This window comes from Hippichthys cyanospilos, chromosome 3 (genome assembly GCF_059441005.1).
Source record: "Hippichthys cyanospilos isolate Australia breed blue-spotted pipefish chromosome 3, RoL_Hcya_1.0, whole genome shotgun sequence".
NCBI lineage: Eukaryota > Metazoa > Chordata > Actinopteri > Syngnathiformes > Syngnathidae > Hippichthys > Hippichthys cyanospilos.
Window position 1 is genome coordinate 18898508 of NC_142371.1, and position 20942 is coordinate 18919449.

The window sequence follows — 20942 nt, forward strand, 5'->3', positions numbered from 1 at the left end:
TGGGAATATTTTCTGCTTTTCTTTTTTTTAATAAATCAAAGTTTGCTAGGGATACGCAATTACAAACCGAATAAAATGGTAATCATCCAGAATGACGGGAGAAAATCGAGATTTTCTGTCTAAATACTGTCTATGGAAATTTTTAAAAATAAATCAAACTTAAAAAAATGTTGGGGATATTCAATTAAAATCGTATTCGTCCAGAATGACGGTAAAAAAATTGAGATTTTATGTCTTAATATTTAACACAGAATTTTTTTAATGTAATGGTCTAGATTAATGACTGAAAAAAACTCGAGATTTTGTTTCAATATTTTCCCCATAATTTCTTTTAATAAATCAACCTTAAATCAATATTTGTTGGGTAAATTAATTTCAAACCATTTAAAACCACAATCATCCAAGATGACCGAATGGAGATTTTCTGTCGGAATATTTCCCCAAACTGAAATCGATGTTTGTTTGATATATTCAATGAAAATCAATTCACAAAACATTATTTTACTTTCGGGCCATTTGGCAGTAGCTGATGATGACAAATGGAATAAAAAGTAAAGCGAGGACGCCGCGCTCGATGAATCAACAGCCCGTTCAGGGACAGGGTCAAACTCTTAATTTCAATCGGTTTTTCAAAGTAAATGATGGCAACTGGATGAATTTGTTTCAGGGTCAAACCGTCGCTTGAAAGCTTCACAAACTTTCACTGGCAGTGTTTTTACGTGACAAAACATGCGGGGAAATATTACTGCTTTTTAGCTCTTCTAAAATATGGATTATTGTCAAGCGTATCGTGTTTTAAAGTAATAGTTCCGTGCTTTGGGGATTTCGGTTTTATTGCTGTAAATTAGTCAACGGGACGGCTCGACGGAAACTGCTAGTGAAAATGTTATTAGTCTAGACGTATTCCTGTTGAAATAAATGCTTTTATGCTCTTAGCCAAAGGTTTGGCTATTAGCTATTAGCCAAAGGTTTGGCTCCACAAAAAACTGAAATCTGCTAGCCAAAATGCTAGGCAAAAAACTGAAATCTGCTAGCCAAAAAGTACTAGCTTAACGTGATAATGATGTTTATGTTTGTCATCTTTTTGCATTGAATGGCTTGGCAATTCCATCTGCGCTGTACTGTTAGCTAGCTAGTGATAGCTTTAGCGATGCATGCTAGCTATCTAAACAGATTCTCTAGTTCAAAGGCTAATTTGTTGTTCGGTATTTCTCTTCTGGGGATCACCCGATCACCTTTTTTTTTTCAAATTAGCCGATTTTGAGGCTCTGCCTATACTGAGTCCCGATTCGATACTTCGCTAATGTAGCGAAGGGGAAAATTCAATTATATGTTTTCTTTCTTTTTTTCTAAACAAAATAATCATACACGACATCTTTTAACATGGCGAGAGAGGCAGTGGCTGAAACCAATTAAAACACTTCGAGATGTTTGTAGCGTGATGCATAAAATTAGTTGTGTTAAATGCAGCTTTATCCTTTCCGCCAAGCAAAACGCTGAATTTGCAAAGATTGCAAGTCATTGTAGCGCCGGCTCTGCTTTTCCGCATGAAAATATTTCTATATTACAAATGTTTATATTGTTCCTTCCAGAATATTTCCTTATTGGCTACTTTTACCTTAGCGGTTTCTCACTGTGTGGTGGCGCTGTGTACTATTTATTAAATCAATTAATATATATATAAAAAAAAATAAAACCTGAGCTTCCGTTTTCAATTCTGTGAAAATTATGTCGTCAGGACCGATTTCCGATCACGTGATCAGGATGTGAATATTCCTACTTAAAGACTTCTGTATCGTACTGTATTTATTTTTAAGGTCAATGCAACCATGTTTTGGGGCTGGAACGGATTGATTCAATTTCTATTGAAAACAATAGAAAATATTGCTTCAGGCGATGAACGGTTCAGCCTCAAATGCAGTTCTGCGACAGGAAATTCCATTGTACTAGTTTCCTTATGTGGCGGGATTACTATAAAATAAAACCTTTCCCAAAAACAAGCCAAAAGTCGACAGAGCTTTTCCTGACATACTCAAAGTATAAATAATAACAATAAGCTATGCTTGGTTACCATTTGACTATTTTATAATTCACTGAAGTCCGTTTCACACTATTAGCGATAAATGACAAAAGGTTCCGACTTCTGCGCGGCTATTAGGTAAGCAAAGGATCAAGCAAAGGATCAAGCGTAGTTATTTTGAATGCTTGCGTGTGTCAATACAGCCCTTTTGCTATTATGGATCGGCATGGAAAAAAGCGCGCGAGTCGGACACAATGGAGACAATAGCGTCTCGGGCGCACCTGACGCGACGCCGACGTAACCCCCGATCGGGCGGCCGGGCTAATGTAGCGGCGCGCTTGTGTTTATCCTGGGTGAGAATAGCTTTGGCGAGCACTATCGATCGGGCTTCTCCGCTGCAGTGCGAGCTGCCAGGCGGAGATCAACAGGAGGCAAGCGACAGGCTGCCCCATCCCGTCGGCCTTTTGCGCCCGAGTCGGCGCCGTGCTATGCTAACTCACTCATTAAATCCCATCGCGCTACGTAGACGTTCCCTTGCATCAGTGACTGCAATTTCCGCGCAAAGTGAAGAGCGGATTGTGTTTTGTCGCTACACAAAAAGATCATTGGCTTTGAGGAAGTGAGGTTTTCAGATTCTTGTTGTGTTTACGCGGATACTTTGCATCTGTAGCGGTAGCTTTTCCTTTTAGATTTTTGTCCAGGGACTGATTGAAATGTTTTCAAATTGTAATTCGATGCCAGAGCAGTAAAAATTGATCTTTCGACGCCTATAGCCGTCATTGGCGGTGAATGAGTTAAAGTTTCTTCGCGAAATGGCAGATTGAGTTATTCAGTGCAAATAATGCATTTTTATTTTGCGTTAATAGGCGGGCAAAGTTGGATAAAAAGGGGAATAATTAACTCGTTCAATGCCAGCGCAGTAATGATGGATCTTTGACGTCAATATCCGTCATTGGCAGTGAAAAAGAGAAAATGAATCGTAACACAAAGGAATTTACAGCTACATTGTGTCATTGTGACTCCTTTAAACTTTTAATTTACTGCTTTTTGATGCCCTAACAGGAAGAGAATATTTATCTTTTCAAATTAAAAGCAAGTGAATTGGAACATGACTCAACTCATACCTAAATTGTGTTATTATGACTCCTTTGCAACGTGTTTCTGTAAAAAAGTCATAAAGGCAACTAGGAGACACTAGAACAAAATTTAGCCATTGCGCACTGATCCACCTGAGGGGCAAACGCTAGTGATTTTCCGCAAAACTAGCAGCTCTTTTCATCTCAGGGTTCTTTAAAGTTCGCCAAATGCCCCAAACGTTCACCAGAGGTGGCCAAAATCTCACCACAGGTCAACAGACATTGGAGTGTGAAATTTCGCATTCAAAACGTCTTTATGACAAGGAGAATGTCACAGAACCTTTGGTGACATTCAGGTGACCTCTGATGAACTTGAACAAACCCTGCGATCAAAAGAGCTTGCTACCTTCGCGGTCAGTCAACGCCTTTTGCGTCATGTTTCAATTCATTTGCTCTTAATTTGAAATTAAAACTTTACCGCTCTTATTGAGCATTAAAATGAAATTAGATTTGCTGAGACCTGCAGGAACCCTGTTAAAATCCCACATACCCCCAGCCATGCCTTGACCTCTAAGAAATAATAGTACACCAATTTGAGAAGCACTGTTCAGCGTGCATATGATCTTTTTGGGGGTTTTGGGTAAGCTGCCCCCCCTCCAGCTGAAGACCGGTTTGCCAGTCAATCACAGGCACATAGTGAGCCAGACAAGCATTCACACTCACATTCATACAGTCAGCGAGTGGGAAGTCAACTGCTGCCAACACGGAAGTCATCCAGCCATCCATTTTCTATGACACGTGTCCACATCGGGGTGCAACTGCTGCCAATCCTAGCTGACTTTGAACAAAAGGCGGGGGGGGGGGGGGGGGGGGGGACCCTGGACTGATTGCCAGCCAATCGGTAGTTCTGTAAAGAAGGCACAGCAAAAAACAACAAAAAAATCATCTCCCCGAAGCTGCTTGTGACCTTCTAGCGCTCGACCTTTGAGAGCATGGCGGCGCGCTTCTCCCACTGCACCGAGGAAGCACGAGCGAGGATTGGGAGCAGACGGTCATCGGCTGGCCCCTCCCCCTCCTCCTCCTCCTCCTCCTCCTCCTCTGTGAAGGGCATCTTCACGTCCCGTTACCTAGGAAGAGCTGAGGCAATCACCAGTGACAACACCCCGCCCGCTCACTACCTCTTTGACCTGCTGCTCTCTGGCAGGCGCTACTGGTCCATCAGGACCACAACAAACAGACTCAGACAGCTTCTTCCCACATGTCATCGCCGCGCTCGGCTCACAATAACGCCGACGCTCATTTCGCACGGCGCCGCGCGTTCCGCACTCGTGACTCTGCCGCTACCGCCGTTAGCAACGACTGCATCAGTCAGTATTCAATCGCAAATCTGGACTGTGTCAATCCGGAACAAGGTTAGGGCACTAAAGAAAAATATTTAACCCTTGTGCGTTATTTTGACCATTCTGGGTCATTTTCTTCCACATCATTCTGGCGGTATTTTAGTTTAGGAATGCCACTCTTCCGGTGGTGCGATAACTTGAGTGTTTGTGTCACGTTGACCTCTGACATGTTATTACCATCTGGGTGAAATTTCAGCTCTCTACTGCCTTCTTTAAAAGACATCCCTTTCATTTGAAATGCCTTTGAAATATTTGGACCATTTTGGGTCTTTTTTTTTTTCCCACGCCATTCTCGCATTATTTTAGCTCCTGGTAGTGTGATGTGAAATTTGACATGTTGTCACCATCTGGGTGAAATTTCAGCACCCGAGTGTCTTTTTTCAATGATTCCACCCGCCCGAGTGTCTTTTTTCAATGATTCCCTCCTTTGATGAAATTGTCAGAGGATTAGACAACATACGGTAAAATCTCGACCATTTTGGGTCATTTTCTTCCATCACGGTGAAATTTCAGCCTCCTACTGTCTTTTTTTTAATGCCTTCACGTTGATGTGAAATGACTTTCATGTAAATGTCAAAGAATTGGACAAAATACTGCACAATTTTGACCATTCCTGGTTCCTGGTCATGCCATGTTGAAATTTGATATTGTATCAACAACTAGGTCAAATTTCAGCTCCCTACCTCCTCCTTTCAATGCCATTCATTTCATGTGAAATGCCTTTGATGTAAAGGTCAAAGAATTGGACGAAATACTGCACAAGGGTCAAATGAGATAACGTATATTTTTCCATCATCGTCGGAATAATCGTCAGAAACGGTGACTTTTTAATCGCTGAAAATGTTATCGGTTAATCATGGGCGCTGCACCCCAATTTCCTCATATCTGCGCCTTACAATGACATTAAAAGCTTTTTTATGAATTCTATCCTACTCCAAGCATTATCCCGCGGAAGCGAGTGCCTGTTTGAAGAACGGATGAGAAAATCAATAAGACGACAGGTGGCGTGCATGTTGATGATCTCAGGATTTCCGTTTGTTACCCCCGGCATTTGGCCGTCGACGAAAGCGGCGTTTCATTCCCGGATAAATACAAGCCCGGTTGAAAAATCCGCGACGCAATCTTCCCGAAAGTCTCCTAATAGCTAAAATAGCACTTGACTTTAATCCAATCGAAACGCGCGGCTCCCGTCGGCGCGTCGATGAATCGATTGTCGTAAACGAAGGATTTTATTGACTCCTCCGGCCTTTTAACATCTCCTCCGCCCACGCCGCACCACGTGACAAAAGCCGGCTATCCGAGGCGCGAATTCCATTCGGAAAGCATCTGATCCCAAAAGCAAAAATTCGTCCTCGAGTCTGCTTTGGCGCGGCGTTACGCTCCGCGGAGAGCAAAAGTACCGAAGCCATTATGAGTAATGGTACTCATACCGTCCTAGCGCCACTGCGCGGCTCACATTAGCTTCCGCCGCCGTTGATATTATCAGCGGTATCCTTGCTGGAGACTAAGCATCACAAGCGTTTTCCTGTATCCATTTACCAGGTCACATGATACCTGCGAGTGCTAGAAACATCAATCATTGCATAAATCAGGGCATTGTTTGTGTATCTAAGCGCTCTGGCGCAGGCAAGTTGCTGCAGCAACATGGAAATCATAGCGGGAATGTGGGCCATCTTGATAAGTCACCTTTTTGATTTAGGCCTTGTAAAGCTCATGTATTTTCTTGTCTGGAGGCAAAGCTACACTGATTAAAACACAGCGAAATTTCGGGACAAATATGGTTAATGATATTGTAAATATTTTACGCTAGTCAAGAGAGAGTAGCGCGTCGTAATATATTCCCGTTTTTTTTTTGTCCCCCGGAGTCTAGACAGTTAAATGGTAATTTTACGTTTTCTATGAGTTCAGTACATTGAATCCTGGGCGCTTATCTGTGCTTTTTACAGTTTGGCTAATTGAGTGTCTTGCTAATCAATTACTCTAGGTAAAGTCATCAACATCGATAACTTCAGTACTTTAGCATCTTTAAATAATGGCATATTAATAAGGTGCATCATATAGGGTGAAAAATATGGTATTTTAGGTACTTAAATACTGAAAAAGAAAATATTTCTTTTGTACTTTAGTACCTGAAGTCATTGATCAGTATTTTCGAACCTAATCGGTGAAATTAGTACTTTAGGACCGAAAGTAAACTATTACTTTTGAACTTAGTACTCAAAATAATGATTGGCTACTACTCAATCGATACTTACATTTAGCTGTCGAAATTCATTCATTCATCCAGGAATGCCACACTCATTTTAGCGCAGTGTAAATATATTATTAAAAAGTGAATTTGAACAAAAAATATGTATAAACAAATTCATATAACTTATTAATCCCAATATGACATTCTCACTAAATTGCATGAGATGGATATAAAATTTCCACGATATCTTTTCCATTTGTTCATAAAATACACATTTTGTGTAGAGCACATAATAAGGTGAACTAAAAATTTGAAAATAAATTAATTGGAAAATCACCAAATGTGGAAGGAAAATGGCAAAAATCCAAACATGCAGTTCCACAACTTCTTTTCAAGGAGTAGAGTGAAGTGCAAAGACAACGAAACAAAATCATAACACGGACCGAAAGCCCGGTAATGCCCCCCGCCCATTGAGAATCCCTTCGCGTCGATCAAAGGATTTTACCCGCACTGAGCAGTCGCATGACAAAACTCGACGCTAATGCTAACTTGCGTAGTGCTAATATCGCCAAGAATTTTTGTCTGTCGATTATTGACGGCGGATTGACGGGTTCCGTCCCATTCATTCACGAAATCATCTTGCGGACCGGATCGCACCTCCTTGCGGGCCGGATCCGTTTGCGATTATTTGACTTCAACCCGCGTGAGGCTTTTCTCACCGCGTCGTCCCATAAGGGTGTTTTGGCAAACTGCGCCACAGAGAGGGATTCCCTGCCACTCACGCTGAGAACAACACAACGCACCCACCAAAGCGTGACCATACGCACAATCGGGGGAAAAAAAACAAAAGTGCCAGGTTCGCATCCCCGCCGTTAACTGGCAAATCTGCCAGACTTGGGCGGAGGCTCCTAGATGGGCCGGGTTCCAATCTGGCAAAACCTCGCCCGCGTCCACATCTTCAAGGTGAACGAGTCATTGAGACGCGGCGAGGCCCGATAACCCGCGCATCCGCTCTCCGTCCGAGGATTTGTACGCTAACGCCTGTAAGGTCGGCCCTCGGGGGGGGGCGGGGGGGGGGGTCACGGGAGTTCACCCCGTATATAAACGGTCCATACGTGGGCCGGCGCTTGTTCTCCCCGGGAGCTTTTATGTCTAAGTGGCAAATCAAGAGTGAAGAGGCTCGCGTGTGGGCGGGCGTTTTTGTAAACAATATGACTCAAGCTCACAGCGAGTTATGAAAATGAAAGGCAACGCTGCGAAAGAGACGCTTTCATCGCCGCCGCCGTCGGATGGGCGCGAGTATCCGCCGAGTGATCTGAGGGGCGGAGGGGTTGTCGTAACGCCGTTGCCGGAGCGTGTTTATGAATTTATGTGCAATTGCGCACGCACCCGGCATTAGCGTGTGACCGCCGCTAATTGCGTCTTTGTTATCCGCAGCTGTTCGGCTGGCAAGAAAATAAAAGACGGCGCGCATTTTACGCCGTATCAGCCTCGCGCATCACGCCGCCGATTTTGTCCTTCGCCGCGGCTTTTCTTCTTTTTCACACAATCGGATGACATTTCCACATCGGCCACGAACGGCCGTCGGAAATCGAGCGGACCATTAGGATGTTTATGGGCGTTATCAGATTTACGAAGCCCGATTGACCGTCGGCGCCAAGACGGAAGGGAATGGATCTCTATGGTCGTTGTTATCTGTTAAAATTCTCATTTTTGATTCATATTCTTTTTAATACACGGGTGTCAACAAAAGTTTGATTGAAATAGATTTTAATGGCGGATTCTTACAATTTTACTGAAGCTGGAGGCATTGCGGGTGTATTTACTCTATCCACCGCTAGAGCTACCGGATGTGGAATTATAATAGCTGGGATGCAGCCTTCGCTTCATCTAATATTATTCCAACATTTATTTTAAGGTTATTTTTTTTAAATCCTGTGGAAAATATTCAAATAAAAATAATGGTTTAGGATCAGTTTTGACATAAACTTAGTCATAGTCATATTTAATTTATTTGTCCATTTATTTGGTCATTTTTAGTGAAGTTGCCTGTAATTAATTTGATAACGAAATTATTTTACACGTACAATGTTTTCGTGCCAAGCGTTATCGGAAAAGGAAAGCTTGAGAAGGACGCTATATTTAGCATTTTCACTCGTCTTTCAAGGCCGACTGAATATTGCGTGCTTTGTCTATGTAAATATGGGTGCTATCATACGAAAGATTGACTTCCATTCCTCACTTTGGATTGCATGTAGGTAATATCTGTGTTGTAAGTGTAGAAACACTGCCATCTAATGGTCACAGTTATCACTACAGTGCTCAATTGTCTTCTATTAGGTAAGCATTCATCAAGGGTGTCAGATACCCTCCATAAAACAAACATATTTGACGAGAATTTTATTAATTATTGTTATTACTATTTTAAAAGGGGTTAAGATTATGCGCTTCAGATTTCCCACGTCGTGAGCGGTCAGTGAATGCCCCGCCAGTGAAACGTTGAATGCGCTCAAAGCAGTCGTGTTTCCTTTTCCTCGTGACGCAGCTCGAGTTCAATTTGCCATAAATTGCGGCAAATTTCGTTGGCCACTAACAGCCAATGACGGCCGCCCACTTGCTTGTCCCGTTACGGTACTTAATGTGTGTAAGAATACGGCCCACGTAAAAATGCACATCTGTGCGCTTCTGTGTGTGACGGATCAAAAAAGTGTGTCTTATATTTGGGGAATTACACTAATTGTTTTTCACCAAGCGAAAAACTACATTTTTTATCTGAATATTTGATGTTCATTACATTTCACGAAAATAATTTTTTACAAAAATACTAAGTGGCCGCAGCCCTAGTCCTGACATCACGTCAAATCCCGTGGATAAATCGTACCTGTGCATAATGTATCCTCTTTCACCGAATCCCCGTCAACAATCATTTTTTTCCTCTGTAGTTTTGTATAACAATTGTCCTCTGATTTACTGATAGCCTTCATTATCCGAGCAAATGCTAAAAATGACCAAATATGTGAATAAAAATCATTTTTTAATGAGTCGCTCTGTATAATACTCCTTGATTCGGGATCATTTCCTTTGCAGAAAAAATGCGCGTTATTAACAAGTTGGCCGCCAGCCCGCTTCAAATGGACCTTTGACGTCTTTCGCCGTCAGCGGCAGCCAATGAGCGAATACAATATTTTCCTTCCGGTAGTCACGCCTATCAAGGTGCCCCAGAGGCCATTTTCTTGCCTCCGACGTAGTTTCCCCGCCAAGTTAATGACTCGCGCTGCGTTTTTCCATCCGACGTCCCTCCCCCGCAATGGTGTGTCTCTCAAAGGCACGTTTGCTTTTCCCTGCGCCAAACTTGCCCAGCTGTTCGTCAGCCAGTCCTCAGCCGGGTCCCCGCCGCACCGCACAGCTCGCTAAGCCGGCATCTGCGCGTACCCCGTCGGCGGGTGAGGGCTTCTATCCGAGCCATTACCCCTCGGTGGCGACCGGCTCGGCCGCAGCTGCCTTGATAAACAAGCGGCGACCCCCCCCCCCCCTCGAAAAGACAGATGACAGTCAAGCGCTTCTCACTTGAGCGCCGGCCGTCAAGCCGCTCCGGCCCGAGCGGGAGTTGACAGCGCGAGCGCTGCGGATCTTCGGTGCTTCATTACGCACGGCTGAGCCGCTCCCTCTTTTTCCCCCCGTCCTCCGCGGCCGCGCTCGAGCAGGCTCTCCCCCATGACTGCGGGGGGCGGGGGGGGATCCAGCGCTATACCGTTTGTACGTGCGGGGGAGGAGGGAAAAAGAACGCCGAGGGAGAGAAAGCTTCTTCTCTCTTTTTTTTTTTTTTTGTCTACCGAAGGAGGAATCCTGCCTTCCTTCTCAGGAGCAGAATTACGCATCGGCTTACTATCACCTAACGGGGCGCGGAGAAACACGCGAGCGCGCCATAGCCTTGGAAAGGACGGAGATGCTAGCTAATGACTACTGACCCGTCATCCGAGGAGACGTTCGGAGCCTGTAGCCTAAACAAGTCAGAGGAATCACAAACACGGACATGGAAACCATTGTGGACGGCTCGGCAAATGCATTGATGTCATCCTATTGGACGGCCGCTCAAGATATTATGGCTCGCGCCATGTATTTCATTTTTAAAAAAATGAGGAAAAACCAACGGAACAAAACTGTGATGAACTCATTAAGTGCCTGTCTTTTGAAAATCCTAATTCAGAGGATATTTGTTGTCATTTTACAGTCACGTCATTTCTGTAAATATGTCATTGTCTTTGAAAATTCATCCAACCATTTTCTAGAGTTACTTGTCCTCACAAGGGTAGCGGGCTTGCTGGTGCCTACCCCAGCTGGTTTTGGGCATATACATATGTAAATAAATATGTCTAAAAGATATCATTTTAGGGGTGTGAAAATAACAGATGACTGGAACTCAACTGATTGCAGTCATAGGTAATCATGTTAATCTCATTTTTAATTTAAAACTTTATGCTTTGTGGACAGTATGTTGATTATATTGATGTTAATGCTTTGGGCTGTTTGAGTTTAGGGATTGGAAAACAAAAGTCTATCACACCCTGACGTGGACTTTCATTATGTTTGGTGGGTTCTGATGGGTGGGAGGGCAGAAGGAAGTCGTGAAAATGGAAGAGCCCGTGAGAGATGTTGAAAAGTTCAAAATGGCACCTTTCATAAAGGTAAATATGCATAAGAGCGTGCTGGCTTACCACAGAAGCAGCTCAAGTTTAGCCTAACACATCAATGCAAAGCGCCCACATGTAACGATAGCAACAAAGATGCTAATGTCGCGAGCCGCTCATAACATTAGCAAATCTTGCTTCGCTCGACTGTCCTTTTCTTCTCAAATGCATTGGAACAAAGTAAGTTTGTGAAAGGAAAATACATTCTACTGATTTTCATTACGTGAAGGTGTTTTTTTTTCTTTTTTTTTGCTATAGGAGCGCGTAAAAATGGCAGGCCTTGAATGAGTGAATAGACCGGTCCGCTGAAGGACTGCAAGCTACAGAAGTCTTGAGTCACGTTGTGATTTATGTGAGGCAAGAGTGACTTGCTAATCCACTAATTGGACAAACAAGGCTGCGGGAAAAAGGAGAGAAACTGAAAAAAAAAAAAGAGCGAGGCAAACAGCGGCAGATAAATTTGTGTGCATTATGCTGTAGGCCCAATATAGTATGTGGGTGTGCATATATTATGTTTTGCGGGGCATGTTTGAGGAATCTGGGACGTTCTCCCAGCTCCCTCCCAGTCCAAAAAGATTTTACCGACATAAGGAACTATCTCACGCCGTACTCCGGAGCGGCAAAAATGAGGCACGCCTGACTAATCCGACGAGGGTCACACGCAGTTCAGCACTAATAGTAAAATTTGCAAACGTCTCCGACGGTCTTTACCGGCGCTCGGGGAAGATCATCAGCGGTTCCTTTGCCGTTTTTGCTGAGTGTAATGCTTTCTTTAATAAGGACACCTTGTCCAGATTATTTGACACCACCTGACGCAAGTGGAAGTGCGTCATAAATCCACCGTGCGTTCATTTTCGATAGCGCCGATCCACGTCAGGGTCATAGAGAAGATAGGGACTATGCATGCTGGATTTGGGTGGCTATATACTGTAATATTAAAACAATAATCAATACATAAACGGAAACAAATCGGTATTTGCGATACGGGATGAAATGATTTCCGATTAATCGAGGGAATAGTGGAAGAACTCATTCAAATCAATCAGAAAACGTAGTAATCCTAAGCAGGAGAATCTTGATCCAGCTGATGATCTTTTTCCATATTCAATTTGACGTTCCAGTGTAAACCACCCGAGCGTTTGCTTTGTGTGGCGGCGCACAAGTGGAACGAAAATTTGCTCTGACATATATAAGCTGTTTAATGTTGCCGACGAGAAGAAGAATCAAAACAGAAGCGGCGATGAAAGTGGGTCAAATTGACTGAAAAAAAAAGCTCCATTAACGAGCTCCCAATGATTCATCTGTTGATTTGAAAACTCATATTAGGACGTCCCTATCATCCAATCACGGCCGAGCGGAGGCGACTCGGCGTTCCGCTTCCCGGACCGGAGCTTTTCGGGGTCTCGTTCCGCGCCCCCTGTCCTAATCTGACGGAGTTGAGAAGCGAGGCTAATATCGCGGAGAGCGTTTTTTTTGAATGAGCGGGTCAGTAGGTCGCAGACATCACGGAGGAGCGCAAGGCGACGGTCGGAGGCCCCGCGGCCGATACGGGAGCGCGCCCCCCCCCCTGAGAGTTGCGAGCGCGCAGCTGATACCCGAGAGCGGGCACCTAGAGACCGCAGCCGTGTTTAAACCCAATTACCAGTACACTCCATCAAATTAAAGCTATGTTTTAATTAGGATTTGAGCAGTCAGGAAAGCGGGGGGGGGGAGATGATAACGTTCATTTGTGCCACCGAGAGGGGCTCGGAAATGACTTATTGTTGATCTACACTTCTTGTGGTTGACCGATAATTGGAAAGTTCTAATGGACGGACCGCTGAAAGGTGGTGTGATTGCTTGACTGGGAATTGTCTTTGGGGGGGACATAAAAGCTCATTGTCATCCCATAAATATTAGCTACACTACATCAATGGTGTCCAAACTATGGTCCGAAGGCCATTTGTGGCCCGACGTCCATTTTGAAGCGGTCCACCGCGCATGTTAAAGGGCCTACCGGAATATCGTCAGATTTTAGCCTTTTTTTTTTAATCAGACAAAAAATATATATAAATTTACTCAAAAATTGGAACTTTTTTTTTTTGTGGGGATTTTTATTTATGACCAGAATTTTATACTGCAGGTTTACCCTGACTATTTTTATTGATATCTTTCCAACTATGTCGAACCAGATGATAAAAATATGAACGTTACGCATGTATTTTTTTTCAAGAAACAAACTACAAAAATAGAAACAAAAGCTAAAACAAAACAAATTCAAACTCTTTTTTTTGTTTTTGTGTGGATTTTTATTTATGACCATCATTTTATACTGCAGGTTTACCCTATTTTTATTGATATTTTTCCTACTATGTCGAACCAGACAATAAAAATATAAACTTTATGCATGTATTTTTTTTTAAAGAAACAACCTTAAAAAATAGGAACAAAAGCAAAAACAAAATTAATTCAAACTCTTTTTTGGGTGAATTTTCATTTTAGACTATAACTTTATATTGCAGGTTGCCCTCACTAGTCTTCTTGATAATTTCCCTACGAAGTCGAACTAGACAATAAAACGCTGAATTTTATGTTTTTTTAATAAATAAAGTAAAAAAAAAAAAAAAAAAAGGAACAAAAGCAAAAACAAAACAAATTCAAATACTTTTTTGTATGGATTTTCATTTATGACCATAAATGCTAATACGTGCTATTTTTCATACTATGTTGAACCATAAAAAAAATGTTTGAATTACTGAATGGGAACTCCTCAAACCCCCCAAAAAAATGTGATCAACTTCTTGTTGAAAATCGACCTCCTTGAACTTTGACCTTGTCAACAAGCTGCCATGAATCCAAGCGATGAATGTTAATGTCCTTTCTTTTCTGTTTTTTTTTTTTTTTTTTTCTCTCGCCTGCTCTCAGCAGCAGATGGCGTGCCAGTCCAGAAGGATGGGGAGCAGGTAAGACCTTATTCTTTACCTTCTGCCACAACCAGGCGCGGACCCCAACGCGGCCGACCCCGTTCGCTCGCTATCAAACGCCGCCCGCTAATCACGCTAGCGGATGAGCGACGTCTGGCTCGTTGCGGTCGCGGGATGTCACCCTTCTCCCCCCCCCCCCCCCCCCCCCTCCCCCCTTTGGTCCTCTGGGACGGGGGCATTGGAGAGGAAGCCATTTTCCACTAAAACGCAGCTTCACTTTTCAAAGCAAATGTACTGCAGAGCCAATGCATGATTTATTTATGCGCCGTGCCCTTGCAGGGAGAAAAAAACACCCACACCCATGATCGTTTTTGGGAGGTTTTTTTTTTTCCTTGATGGAAGATAGCTAGCTTCTTTACTGGGGGCGCGCAAGCACTCAAGTGTTACATTTCTTCATCACACTCACTCCGTGCGAGGAGGAGAAGAAACAAAAGATACGTGACGCCGAAAGAGAAAGAACAGGAAGTTGCTTGCTGCGTTGCTTTGCGAGCTCGTGGCAATCATAACAAACACGATGCTCGCAATTTTATTTCTTATTAAATATGAGTTTGACCGGATAAAAATTAAAATTTCTGAAAGAAAAATATTATACCTGTTTTTAGGACTGATTAAAGGAATTAGAAAAAACAAATGTATAAAAAAAATATATAAAATCAAGCAAAAGCAAAACCATCAAAGTAATCACAAAGAAAAAAGCAAAAACACATAAAGAACACAGCTGCAAATTAAAAATGACATTAAAAAAATATATAAAATCAAGCAAAAGCAAATTAAAAATCACAAATTGCATGCATTTGCGACTAATGTTTTTTTTTGTCCGTTGCCTTTTTTGTTCGCTATTTTTAATTTGTGATTGTGTTTTACGACATGCATGTTTTTTCGCATTTGTAACTCGTTTTATTTTGTTTGCTCGTTTTTTTTTTTACGTGTGACTTTCTGCGTTTCGTGTTTTAGTTTCGTTTGTGATTAATATTTTGTTCTTGTATTGTAAATATCGTATAACATCGCTCGGAAAACTCACATACTGGCTGAGTTGTCCAAAAAAGAGGTCCAGCGTGCTTGTTGATGTCTCACTCGCTGTTGAAGGTTACTAAAAAACCAACACAAATCAAACATTGTACATTTAATTAAATTATCCAAAAGTTATCATTTTCGCAAAATTACGAAGACATAATGCGAAATCCCTCTTCCAATATTTCGACTAGACAAAATGTTATTACTAGTGAGCTGGCTAGAGACGTTTTGTACTCGCTCGTGACTTCATTTCATCCTCGTGAATAATCACGTACGTAAAAATTGGCTTCTGTGAAGTATCTTAACAGCGACCTTGACCTTGTTTTTTCAATTCGAATGAGTTCACCTTTGAATCCGGACGGAGTTGGCGCTCAAGTCGAAAGTGACCGCCATGATTGACTTTCCAGCGGTAGTGGGCCGGTGTCCTGGTCTAGTTAGTGTCCAGCCGATAAAGCCAAATCCCGCCTTATCTTTTTTGTCCTCGGCGGCAGCCTACACACACACACGCACAAATACACACTCATCTTGCTGCAAGCTCCAGTCTTTAGTCTGACAGCTGCATCAGATACTACTGACATCTTTTTTCTGTCTTTTTGTGAGACACTCACACTGGCTCAATATACACGCGGAAAACGCAACATTTGGGATGAATTGCAACAAAATAATGCACATTTTTCATCGTGGTGACTTTGACAATAAAACGCTGAATTTTATGTTTTTTTTAAAGAAATAAAGCAACAAAATCTACAAAAAAACCAAAACAAATTCAAATACTTTTTTGATTTGGATTTTGTTTGGATGAATTGGTGAATTTTTCAAACTGAAACCTATCAGCCAATCAGAACGCGAGGTTCTGACGACATACGCCTGATTGGCTGATATTTTGCCATTATTACTGGCCGACCAATGAGGATTTTTTTTTGGCTGATCTAATGTATGGGCAAAACAAACAGTTTAATCAGATGATTATTTAAAGATCAATTAAATAAGTTTTGTTTCCTTCCAATGCATTTCAATGGCCATCAATTGCACTCATTTATGCTTGTATTTTATTTGTATTCATTTTTTATTAAAGAAATTGTTACTTTAGGTTGTATGCTAAGTAGACGCCCACGTCAGTTTCTTGCACAACTTCTTTGTATTGCTTACCTAAGCACGTAGTGATTGGAAAATGAAGCCTCATGAAACACGTGTCATTTTTTCTCATTCCTCTAGATGGCACTGTTGCTTTCAAAAAGTAAATTCAATAGACTTTCGTTTCGTTAACCTTTATTTATTTTTAAAACTATGCGTACCATCTCGAGAAGTAAAATAATATCAAGTGTTTCATGAGGCTTTGTTTGCTAGTGAGTAAGCAGTGCTTGTAAGAATTACGATTTGTTTTGAATGACAGTAATATTTTTTTTAAGTAGCGGATCAGTACTGACGAACAAACAAAGCGTCATGAAGCACTTGTGATATTTTTATTTACTCCTCTGGATGGCACTCTTGTTTCAAAGAGGCAGGGGAAATTATTTTTAACTTTTTTGCAGTATTTTGATCATTTTGGCAGTATTTCAGCCAAGGGATGACAATAACTGTAATGAAATTTGACATGTCGGGTGAAATTTCAGCTCCCTAGTCTTTTTTTTTCAATGATCCCCCTTTGATGTAAAATGCGTTGGATGTCAAGATCAAAGGATTGGCCAAAATACCGCACAAACAAGCACTGTGCTGCCGCCTATTGGCGAAGAGTATTTATTACACGATTACTCAAGTCACACAGCGGTTAAAAAAAAACACATGTCAAGGAGTAAAATTATAACACAGGTGCATCATGAAGCATCATTTTTCCATCGCTTCCGGACCGTAATTTCCATTCATTCTCTCAATTTGGAATAATTCCAACATCCCCCCATGTTATATTTTCTTTTCATTGGAAATGTAGCGGAAATGTTGCCCTCATCATCTCTGGAGCGTATTGGCTTGCGCAGGTGTATGAAAGCGTCGAGGCGGCTCATTCATTCATCCCCCGCGTATTCACTCTGCTCCTCATAAGTGAACAAATCCAAACTGATGGCTGTTCAATTCCCCCCTCTTCTCCCTGTCATTCTTGTGGTTCCTGGAAAAACCCGTCCGTGTCCTGTATCTGGCTTCGTCTTCCGCCCCGCCCCGCCCCCCCCCTCCCGCATGTCCCATGCGCAATCTCCCGATCTGTTGCAATCTACCCTCCACGCACGTCAATGTTCTGCGTGACTCCGTCCCGCCCTTCTTCCTCCTTGTGTCTTCCCGCCTTCAGCATGGACGTTCAGAATTTTCATGGGAGGGGATCAACGTAAGTGCCGTGACATTGTTCCTTTGTGGCCTGGAGGTGGATTCTTCACCCCGCCCCGCCCCGCACCCTTCCCCTCACCTTGGCTATGGAGCCTTTTTTTGTGTGTGTGCGCGTCACAGTAGGAACAAGCGCACGTTAAGTTGCGATCGAGATTTGGCCGACTGTAGATTTGTATTAATCCGGCATCTCCATCACCTCTCCCCTTCCACTCACCTCTCTCTAACACTGTCTCGGTGTCTTCGTGTGCCCCGTCACACCGTCCATACTATTCTTTTCCGCCTCCCCCACCGCCATCCCTCTGTCGTCCTCTTCGCAGCTGTCCATGGAGGACACCACGTCCATCCTGCCGCGCCTCAAGAGGAACTCAAACGCCTACGGCATCGGCGCTCTGGCTAAGTCTTCTCTGTCAGGTGTGTCAGGTGTGTGTCTGTGCTGTGACCGGTAAACACACCCCATGTTGGCTCCGTCCCCCCGAGGACAATGGAGTCAGCATGGTACCCGAAATGGGTTCCCCTTTTTTTTTTTTTCCCTTTTGAAACTCCCTCCCCCCTCCCCTCAGTTTCCCCCCCTCCTCCCCTACACACTGTGATAGTCAATGACTCAGCGTGAGTCATTGGCGGAATGAAATCAGGCTGCAAAGACAATAGACACATCACTGTGCTGCGTGTTGCTCTGAGAACAGGTGAGTGGCGAAGTGAATTATAGTGTAATTTGGTGTCTGTGTGTTGTCCTGAATTATAATCAGTTTGGATGTTTTGGCTTGTGTCGTGTTCAGTGGAGTCAAATCAAGTGCAGTCAAGTGTTTGCTTTCAGTGCGGTGGTTTTTTTTCTTTTTCTTTTTTCTTTTTTGGTTTCCATCCAGTGGCGTTTTGGAGAGTGACCAAAACTGGTGGGGCACCAACCACTTAGCTAGATTACATACCGATTAAAAAACAACAATGTTAGCAGCCAATTTTCCGTGCCATAAGGCGCAAATAAAATCCCTTTATTTTCCGCCGCGCCCTAAAATCTGGTGCGCCAAAAATCTGTAAAAACGTTTTGGTAAGCGCTCCACGGGGACCAAATACAAACAATACGTACTCAAGCAGCCATAAAACCATCGGTGACCATTACGTATTACGTACGGTATGTGCGCTGGCAGCGATGAACCAATCAGAGAGCAATTCGTAATACATGCAGTACGAATGGAGTCAGCGATAAAGCGATCATGGAAAAATACTGCACGATTACATCAGTAATTTAGTACTTATAGTAATCGATTACTTTAGTACTAGATTCTTTAGTAGCAGATATTTTTAGGGTTAGGTTGGCCAAGAAATCGAAAAAAGTAGCTGGAATTGAACGTATGGACTATTAAAAAATATTGTCGTTAAACTTGCTAATCAATGAATATCGATTAAACGATTAATTTTGACTGCTCTAAGTAAAAGTATTCATTGTTTTATGAGACAGTAGCTAAGACAGTACTAAAGTGCGAAAGTAATAATTATGAGTTTTAAGTCCTGAAGTAATCAATTACCGTTTTTTCCGCACTATAAGGCGCACCGGATTATAAGGCGCACCCTCAATTAAATGACATATTTTACAACCTTTTCCATATACAAGGCGCACCGGATTATTAGGCGCACCCTCAATTAATTACATATTTTCAAACTTTTTCCATACATAAGGTGTCCGGATTACAAGGCGCACCCTCAATTAATGACATATTTTCAAACTTTTTCAATCACAATATACTAATACTCAAAGTAATAACAATAATAACTCAAAAAATAACTATCAATAGCATAATAACCCAATGTCAATATGAGTAACCTTGTTCAACTGTAAACACAAAAGAAACAGGTAAAGCTTACTGTACTTCCCCATCTACGGATCCCAATTTCAATATTGATCCATATATAAGGCGCACCTGATTATAAGGCGCACCATCAGCTTTTTAAAAAAAATAAGGCTTTTAGGTGAGCATTATAATGCGGAAAATACGCAACTTAATTAAAATATTTAAGTCATTAATTACTTTAGTGTAGTCGGGTACCGAAGTGATAATAACTTCAGGTACTAAAGCATGAAATAAATACTTTGATTAGATTACCTCGGTATTTCAAGTAATCAATGATATTAATACTTTATTCATTTAGTCCCGGCCATTTTTTAGTGTTAGCTTGGCCAATACTAAAAAAAATACCCGTGATCGAATGTATGGACTATTAAAAAAAAACACACACTCACACAGATGCCTTTGTGATTGAATGAGTTCAAAATGAATGAAAACCGGCAGGTGGCGCTAGAGTATGTGTGCCCTTGGGGGCGTGGCACTTGACAAGCGAATTTGGCAAGGACTTGACCGGCCATTGAACATTTGCTGTATGTTTGTAAAAGAAGGCAAAAGGGGTTGTGTGCGGTGCACCCACCCGCTCCTAATGCCACTAGTCGCCACTGGCTTGATCTAGTTGTTTTCTGCAGTGCAGTTGATTTGAGTGCGGTGCAGCTGTTCTACTGTGTGGACATCCACAAACATCCACATCATTTATTCATCTCATCCGCTCGCTCCCGTCACGGAACACAAGAGCCGGGGCCGGGCCGTGTTATGCTAGGCTATACCGCTAAGGTGCGAGATGGAAATGCCGATTTGATGATTGACGGCGAGGAGACGTAGCGCGTTGCGATTTAGCGGGCGCGGCTCGGGCGCCGGCGTCTCATTACTCATGCCGAAGCTGTCACGTGACCCCAATTAACCCCTCGCAGGCCGTCGCGCACCTTTGACAGACGGCGCTCATCCATCCCATGCCTTCCTCCCTTTTTTTTTTTTTTTCCCCCTGCAGTCTGCTCAGGCCAGGATGGCTCGCTCTCATTTCAACACATGAATGTCATGGCCATAACCTTTGTCATTCAGCTATTCTCATAATCCATGTTCATGAACGGCCTCATTTAAGCGCAGCTAGGCTTTGACTGAATATTAACTAGAGATATGAATATTTAAGAATGGGTCATTCCTGGCCAAATTACCCCCCCCTCCCAGGAAAAAATTCAATCAAGCTGACTTTGATATTGATAAAACTTGGCGTGCGCTAAATCAAACATTTTAGGCCAATCGGAGCAGGAATTTGGGCACGGCGGCCCCCTCCCAAATTTTTGTCAAAAAGGGGCGTGGCTACTGATGTTTGAACCTTTATATCTCAGGAACTACTGCGTCAATTTTCGCAAATGATGTATGCTTTAAAAGGAAATTCAAAAAGGATTCCAAATTGCTCAATTTAGAAACTTGAACTTTTA

At 42.6% G+C, this 20942-nt stretch overlaps 1 protein-coding gene across 15 annotated transcripts in view; it reads left to right on the plus strand.

Moving 5' to 3' along the window:
* Positions 1-20942, plus strand: part of fam131bb (family with sequence similarity 131 member Bb) — a 42468-nt gene that overhangs the window by 13159 nt on the left and 8367 nt on the right. For 4 of the 15 annotated variants that reach the window (XM_088409672.1, XM_088409669.1, XM_088409670.1 and 1 more), the window contains 3 exons: positions 14280-14317; positions 17631-17666; positions 17983-18085. In XM_088409672.1, coding sequence (XP_088265798.1) covers positions 17989-18085 — 97 coding nt within the window. In that variant the 5' untranslated portion in view covers positions 14280-14317; positions 17631-17666; positions 17983-17988. The remainder of the gene's footprint in view (positions 1-14279; positions 14318-17630; positions 17667-17982; positions 18086-20942) is intronic. The other 11 variants (XM_088409674.1, XM_088409666.1, XM_088409668.1 and 8 more) reach the window with 7 other exon arrangements.